At 62.7% G+C, this 8,263-nt stretch overlaps 1 protein-coding gene across 1 annotated transcript; it reads right to left on the bottom strand.

The window, feature by feature from the left end:
* Positions 1-1,049: 1,049 nt before the first annotated feature.
* DHX34 (DExH-box helicase 34) lies at positions 1,050-7,013 on the bottom strand (the record flags this gene model as incomplete). The annotated part of the gene is made up of 16 exons (XM_082012057.1): positions 1,050-1,183; positions 1,465-1,588; positions 1,668-1,844; positions 1,976-2,233; positions 2,320-2,426; positions 2,586-2,697; positions 2,788-2,955; positions 3,035-3,274; positions 3,435-3,536; positions 3,728-3,921; positions 4,025-4,199; positions 4,406-4,623; positions 4,717-4,819; positions 5,020-5,289; positions 5,397-5,708; positions 6,315-7,013. 16 exons carry the CDS (start codon positions 7,011-7,013, stop codon positions 1,050-1,052), a joined length of 3,393 nt encoding a protein of 1,130 aa, XP_081868183.1.
* Positions 7,014-8,263: the final 1,250 nt, after the last annotated feature.

Consider the following 8,263-nt stretch of genomic DNA (forward strand, 5'->3'; position numbering starts at 1 on the left):
AAGAAAATCAATTTTAAAAAGAAAAAAAGCCAGCAACGTGCGCCGAGCCCCAGCGATGGTTAATTCTGCACAGGGCTCAAAAAAATGTAAAATCCCAGGAAACTCTGCTCTTGGAGCAGCTCCTTACCCCAAAGCATCACGAGGCCGGCTAAACCACTCTTATTTATTATTTCCTTCGCCTGATGAATAAAATGCAACATGTCACAGAGCTAAAAATATCATCAAATTGCTTTAATTAGAAGGGGGACTGTTAATAATCCTGCTTGAGCCTAATGCAGCACACGGGCTGATAATTAGTGCATTTTAAGTGGGTTTAGAGAGCTGACAAATGCCTGTCGTGGGGGCATTTGCCTCTGCAGGGCGTGTGTGGGTACAAGCCACTCAGGCTTTGCCTTTCTCCAGGTGTTTTCAGCCCAAAAAAGTGCCGGAGCCAGCCACGATTCCTAAGGCAACGTCTCTTACAACGTTAAGGCAGCACCTTCTCACCGTGTCGAGAGTGAATGTCCTCCGGAGGGATGCTCAGGTATTAATACTGGGGGGACCTGGGAGGGGGTTGAGTCCTGGTGGTGGTAAAGTCCTGGCACGGGCCCCTCCGATGCTTTTCCCATGGGATACAGCAAGAAAAGGAGATGAAGCAGGGATGACTCCGGTAAAGGAGTGCCACACACTGGTCGTGCCGCGCCAGGCAGCGCTGCAGGCAGGAGACCTCCCCGAGACCCCACAAATGCCCCTTGTCCTGCAGCCTCCAATTTTGGCCGCATCTGGGGGTGCAGACACCAAACCAAGCACCCATATGCGCAGGGGAACCCCAATGTCCAGCGACACGCTCCAGGTCAGCGTTGACTTTCTCCAAAAGTCTTTTTATTTACATGTTTAAAAAATAAAAATCAGAGTGATTGTTGCGCCCGCCTGAGGACGACTGACACCATCAGTGATGAGCTGCAGGAGTCACCAGAACACCCCCAAAACACCAAACCCCTTTCGGGATTCAGCCAAACTCACCTGAGAACGATGGTGATGCTGGTGAGAGCGTCTCGAGGAGTCCCGGGTCACCGGTGCTGCTTCTTGTGCCGAAGGATCTCCGTGGGGGTGAAGGTGAAATCCTGCTGGCAAAGGTCGCAGTGGTAGGACCTGTGGAGCGTGGAGGTTTTGGACGAGCTTTCGGGTGCTTCTTCCAGGGGAGCTGCGGGAAAACGTAGAGAAAAAACGGGGATCAGAAGGAAACCAAAGGCATGCAAGACCCTTTTCCTCCCCGCATCGCACCCCCACAATGTGGCCCTTGGTGGCACCTCGAGGGAGGTCCTAAAAGCCGGGATAAACGCAGCCCGGCTCACTGCCGCCCCTCTCCTTGGGTCGCCCACGGAGCAGCGACGCCAGCGGGCTTCCCCCCGCCCAGGGAAATCCAGGCCGGTTCTCCCCGATGGTCCCTTGTCGCAGCCCCTTCGGTGCGGGGGGAAAACTCACCCTCGGAGGGCCGGCAAGCGCTTTCGTGGCACATGCGCTCCAGGGGGGTGAAGGGCATGTGGAGGTCGCAGTGGGGACACGTCCAGAAGCTCCGCAGGCAGTCGCTGTAGAGGTCCGTGTCCGTCTGCGGGATACAAAGGACGAAGGGGATGCTCGGACTCCCGGGGGGGGCGGCAGGCAAGGCGGGAGAGGGATGTACTCACGGCCAGGCAGTTGTAGGTGAGGAAGTCTGTCACCCTGTGGCCACCTTTCACCTCGTCGGGCTTCATCTTCGTCCCCTGGAAGAGCCCCGGGAGCCGGGGAGCGGCAGCCACGGTTTGGGGACCGATGTAGAGGTTCTGTTTTTCCAGCCCGGTGAGCTGGCGCAGGCGGTACGGCACCTGCAAGAGGACGTGGGGCTGTCGGGGGGGGCCGCACCAGCTCCCCTCATCCTCCTTTCTCAGCCTTCAACCCGATGCGAGGCACCGCAGGCGGGTTAAAACCACCTGCGCCGCGGTCAGGGCCCCATCACCTTCATCTGCAGGAACTCCAGCAGCCTCCGGGTGAGCACGGATACGTCCCGGGAGCTCGGCCGGCGGCACGACTCCTCTCCCCGACCTTCCAGCAGCTGGTGGAGGAGTTTTTCCCAGGCGGAGCGAAGCTGCAGGGCCGTGGAGAGCAAGCGTACGGCGGAGTCCGCGTCGGGGACGGTGAGCTCCAGCCAGCCATCCGCTACCAGCCGGGCGCAGTCCGCACTGGTGTCCAGCGAACGGGAGAAGAGCAGGAGAGCCTGGAGCAGCAAACCACCACCGTTCGGGGGCGATGAAGGGCTACCAGAGGGCTCAGAGAGGAAGAGGAGGAGAGCGAAGAGCTCACTTGTAGGGCTGGTACCCGGACGCAGTTCACCAGGTAGGGCTTGTTGGTCTCCAGTAGCGAGACAAAGGCGAGGAGCTGGTGGTGGCAGCTCAGCCCCTCCGTGGGGTCTGCAGGGGCGATAAGGGGTGTCTCAGCTGGACCCCAAACCTCTCCCTGTCCCCAGCACCCAGGATTTGCCAAACCCTGAGGCCAGCGGTGCTTTCACCTGGCAGGAAAAAAGCCAGGGAGAAACAGAGCCAATTCCTCAGGGATTGGGGTTCTCCCACCTTTGGTCCCGCCGTGCTCCGGTCCCTCCTTGGCGTGGAGCAGCTCCGGGCTGGTAGCGAAGACACAGGTGGGATGAAGCACGATGCCCTGCTTGTTTTTGGTGTGGAAAATCTGCAGCAAGAGCAAAACGGGCGTCGAGGGAGAGCGAGGGGCTGCCAGGGACCCCCGGGATGGGGGCCGGGGCCGGGGGAGGACGCAGACCTGATCGGAGTCCTTGCGGCCGCTGTTGAGCTGGTCGGGCACGGCCAGCTGGGGGTAAAGCCCCCTGCACAGCACCAGCTTGAGCAGGGTGAGCTGTGAGGAGGAGAGGGCTGAGCTGGATACGGCCTGGAGCTCGTCCACGTTGTGCCGGAGCTTGAACTTGACATCCTGCAGAGACAGACAGGGCATCAGCGGCCCGGACGATCGGATCCTGCCTCCCAGGAGTTGAGACGGATGCGAGGGTCACCTGGATATCGATGCTGCGCTCCCCCTTCCTACGGGTGCCACCGTCCTCCTCCTCCTCGCCGGAGGAGATGTCTGCTCCGTCCTGTAGCCGCAGCACCTTGCGTTTCCGACCCTCCGTCTCGGCGTGAGAACGCCACAGCCGGTGCAGCTCACGGCGTTCCCGGTGCCGGCTCTGCCGGCTGTAGCTGTCGCTGGGCTGGCTGGCGGCTTCCTCCAGAAGCTGGTGGTCTCGGAGAAGCTCCTGGTGCAGTGGGGAGGGGGTTGTTGAGCCCCCACGGACAGGAGATGGGCAGGTTGGGGGCACGTGGGTGAATTCGGCTCTCCTCCGCACCAGCAATACCCTCCCTGAAATGAAAGCAACCCCCCCTACGCCCCCGAGGCCGGATCCTGCGCCCCCTCACCTGAAACTGGCGCCGCAGGTTGGCGGCCTCGTAAAGCCGATGCTCCTCCAGGCCTCGCCGCCGGCACCACTTCCGAGAGCTGCCGCTCCGTTCCGATTTCATCTGCGCCGGGACAGCACGGCTCGGCTCCCAGCAAGGACGGGTTGCCCCTCTTACCGCTCCCTGCACCCTCAAAATCAGCCCCCACCCCCCCAGCAGCCTCCTACACAGACTCGAGCACATCCCACCCCAAAACAGGGTCTCCCCAAACCCTAAATATGTCACATTTCCCCCCACTGAGGCAGGAATCCCACCTGGACCCACTCGTTGAAGATGTTGAGCAGCGTCAGGGGGTCACCGTGGGGGCTCTCGAGGGGCCGTCGGGCCGTGACACAGTCGGGGTTGGGGTGAGCGGGACGCAAGAACGGGGATTGCACGCTCAGCGCGGCCGCCACGGTCAGGGTGGGCTCGGCCAGTCCAAACAGCGCGCCCAGGACCAGCATCTTGCCTGCGTGGTGAGGGCAGGGCAGGCAGTGAAGGCAGGGAAACGCCCCCCTCCAACTCCTCGTGCCGTCACCTCTGCTTTGGGGGGGGTGCCCCGAATTACTCACCGACCACCACATCCACCGGCAGCTGGGCCAGCAGGTTCCCGATGGGCGTCAGGTCTTCGGCCTCGTCCAGGGCTCCCTGGTCCCTCAGGTACCGCACGGCCGTCTCCAGGCTGGCCGAGGGAGGAGGCTCCAGGAAGGGGAAGATCCGGGGGTCGCCCAGCCCCATGCTCTTTAACTGAGAGAGAAGCACACGTAGAACGAGCCCAGCGACGACGAGAAGAGCCCGGATGGTTTACAAAGCACCCCCCAAGGGCCATCACACCCCGACTCTCGAGCCACAGCCTGATCTCATGCTTGGCTGGCCCCTCTGCCCCGCCCAAGATCTCCCCAAATCTCCACCAAGGAAACCCTGACGTGAGCAAGAGGGATCCCCAACTTTACCTGAAGTACCAGAGCGTCAAGTGCTACCCGCTGGATCTCCGGCACGGGGTAGGGGGAAAAAGCATCGTAGTCGGACTCGGCGTAGAGCCGGTAGCAGACGCCGGGGCCAGTCCTGCCAGCGCGTCCCTTCCGCTGCTCGGCGCTCGCCCGGCTGATCCAGAACTCCTGCAGCCGCTGCAGTTTGCCCTGAGGGTCGTAGCTCATCTCCTTCACCTTCCCTGGAGGGAGGGAGGGAAGGAGAAGCTCAGGGCAGGAGGCAGGGAGAAGCTTTCCCACCCAGTGGAGAGGAGCGTCAGAGGGGGGATTTTTACCAGAATCCAGGACAAAGCGCACGCCGTCGATCGTCACAGAAGTCTCCGCGATGTTGGTGGAGAGGATGCACTTACGGACGCCGGGAGGGGGCACATCAAACACCTGAGGAAGGAGAAACGACGGTCCTACGTCAGCACGGCCGTCCCCAGAGCAGGGAGAAGGTAAATATAGGTTGCACCCACCGTTTGCACCCTAACAGCACCCAAAATCAGGGCGCAGCTGGGCTGAGCTCTGGGATTCTTCGCTCTGCGACGCCAGGGTGCTGAATCCCACCCCGACCTCAGGGTCAGACCCTCACCCACCTTGTCCTGCTCCGCGACAGAGAGGGTGCTGTGCAAGGGGAGCACAATCCAGCGCTGGGTACGCGCGGCATAAGCCTGCGCCGCCTCCAGCACCGCACCGATCTCTGCCACCCCGCTCAGGAACACCAGCAGGTCCCCGCGTTCCTCCGGCGGGTACTTGTGGTCGATAGCTTGCAGCACCCGCAGGTACGGGAGGGGATCCAGGCGCTCCGATTTCCCCGATTTCCCGACCACGGACACTTCTTCCTTAGGGATGGGTTGGTAGATGACCTGCAGGAGCAGAGACAGGGAAGACGCTGCCTCCAGGTAGACACAGGGAGAGGTACGCGTCCGCCCCCGTGCCAGGATTCACCCCAAACGTCACCCTTCCTCCTCACCGAGATGGGGAAGATCCTTCCTGGCACCTGCAGCACCGGGGCACCCCCAAAGTACCCCGAAAAAAGGCGGATGTTGATAGTCGCCGACATCAGCACCAGCTTAAGGTCCGGCCGAGCGGGAAGGAGCCGCCGCAAGACCCCCAGGAGGAAATCGCTGTGCAGATGCCGCTCGTGAACCTCGTCGGCGATCAGGACGTGGTACCCGGGCAGCGTCGGCTCCCGCTGTACCTGCCGCAGCAGCAGCCCCTCCGTCAGGAAAACGATCTTGGTGGCGGGCGAGCGGGTGCTCTCGAAGCGGATCTGGTAGCCCACCTGCGGCAGGAAGAGGAAGAAAAAGAGCAGAATAGAATAAAGCTGAATAAAATGGAATAAACCAGAATATTTTCAGTTGGAAAAGACCACAACAATAATCTGCTCCAACTGCCTGACCAGTTCAGGGCTGACCAAAAGTTAAAGCATATTATTAAGGGCATTTTTCTCTTAAACACCGACAGGCGTGGAGCATCGACACCCCCTCGAGGTGTCTGACCACCCCCTCAGTAAAGAAATGCTTCCTAATATCACATTTGAACCTGCCTTGATGCAGCCTTGAACCAGGGACTTCTTGTCCCTCCAGAGAATCAACAGCACTTCCCAGTTCAGTATCATCAGCCAATTTACGCTGATTAAAAAAAAAAAAATTATTTTTAATATTGGTATTTTCAATATTTTTTGCAACAGCATCGGCCCAAAATTTGCGTCCTGAGGAACAGAGCTGGTGGCCGGCTGCCAGCCAGATGTAGCTCAGTTCACTACAACCCTTTTCTTCACCCAGTAGCACCCAGTAACAGGGTAGGAAGGAACCAGCAGTGCACAACGGTGCCCAGTTAACCCTAAACCAGCCAAGAAAATCACCGGCCACCAGCCCGCGGAGCTCACCTGGTTTCCGTACTGGTGCAGGCTCTCAAAACCCACCCGCTTGGCCAGCGAGATGCAGGCGATACGGCGAGGTTGGGTACAAGCCACATGGCTATAACCGGCCGCCAGCAAGAACTGAGGCACCTGCGTGGATTTACCGCAGCCGGTATCGCCGGCGATCACCACCACTTGGTTTTGAGCCACAGCACGTAGGAGCCGGTCCCGGTACTGGGAGATGGGAAGCGCCGCTCGTTCCCGTTGGAGTTTGGCCAGTTTGGCGAAGCTTTGTTTTTGGGTGAAGTCCAGGTAGTGCAACAAAGCGGCGCGGAATTCGGAGAGGCGTTCCTGGGGCACGCTGGAGTCTCCTCGCCGACCTCGGATCGTTCCCTCCATGTCAGCGCTCAGCACCGAGAGGTTGATGCGGTACCGGGGGTCGTATCGGCGGGGCAGGTCGAGGCGGCGGGCGGCGGCGGAGGGTTCTGCTTGGTCGTGGCAGCTGAGTGTTGGCTCGTATTCGGTTTTCCGGCTCTGGAAACGCCGGAGCCGCTCAAAGAAAGCCCAGAAATTGCGGACGTCTTCGGAACCGGCTCCGATGTAATCCTGCTCGCGGAAATACAGCTCTTCCAGCCGGCGTCGCGTGGTGGGGCAATCCCAATCCCACTGCGAAGGCGAAAGTTCCCGTTCCCGCTGCCGGGATCTGCTCTCCTTCTCCCGTGGCATCTCCGTCGGCGAGGCAGACGGTTCCAGAGCCGAGGACCTGCACCAGGCTGGCGGCCGGCATGAGGTGGGGACCTGTGCCCAGCCTCAGCTCGTCCTGGGGGTCTGGGGTGTTGGGGGGAGCAGGGGGTGACTCTGCTTGGCCCTGGCCGGGTCCCCGGCCATCCCTCCCACCGCTGAGCTCCATCAGCCCCGGAGCCTCCTCCTTGCCCCTAGCTGGGACCCCCAACATCCCACATGTTCTAGGACCCCTCATACCCCACCCTAATCCCCTGGGACCCCCACACACCCCAGTCCAGCCCCCTGGGACCCCCATACACCCCAGTACAGCCCCATAGTCCCCCCATGTACCCTGACCCAGATCCCTAGGACCCCACACACCCCAGCCTAGGCCCTGGGACCCTTGAGCACCCCTGCCTAGACCCCTCAGACCCACACACACCCCTGCCCAGCCCCTTAGGACCCCCATGCACCCTGTCTCAGCCCCCTGGGCCCCCATATACCCCACCCCAGCCCCCTGGGACCACTGAGCACCCCAGCCTGGCCCCCTGGGAACCCCATACACCCCAGCCCCATGGGACCCCCAGGTACCCTGACCCAGCCCCTGGGACCCCACACCCCCCAGCCCAGCCCCCTGGGACCCCTGAGCACCCCAGCCTGGCCCCCTAGGACCCCCGTGCACCCTGACCCAGCCCCCTGAGAACCCCATATACCCCAGCCCCCTGGGACTCCCCGTGCACCCTGACCCAGCCCCTTGGTACCCCCATATACCCCAGCCCAGCCCCCCGGGACCCCCGTGCACCCCGACCCAGGCCCTGGGACCCCACACCCCCCAGCCCAGCCCCCAGGAACCTCACGCCAGGCCGGCTCCCCACCGTCTGACGTCCGCCGGTCCCCAATTTCCTGCCTGGCCCCAGGCCCGTCTCCGGCCCCGCCGCCCCCCCGGCCGCCGCCGCCCCCGGGCCGGGGCCGCCCGGGCCCGCACCCGCCGCCCAGGCCCCGCCGGGGCCCGCACCCGCCGCCCAGGCCCGGCCGGGGCCCGCACCCGCCGCCCAGGCCCGGCCCGGGCCCGCACTCACCGCCCAGGCCCCGCCGGGGCCCGCACTCACCGCCGGCGCCGGGAGGCACCAGGCGCGGCCGCCAGAGGGCGCCCGAGCGCCGCCGCGCGGTGGCGGGGAAGGGGCGTGGCTATGAAAGGGGCGGGGCGTCATCCGAGGGACCCGATGGGGAAGGCGGGGGCTGCGGGCAGCGCG

The sequence above is a fragment of the Phaethon aethereus genome, assembly GCF_964289735.1.
Source record: "Phaethon aethereus genome assembly, chromosome: 31".
NCBI classification, from domain to species: domain Eukaryota; kingdom Metazoa; phylum Chordata; class Aves; order Phaethontiformes; family Phaethontidae; genus Phaethon; species Phaethon aethereus.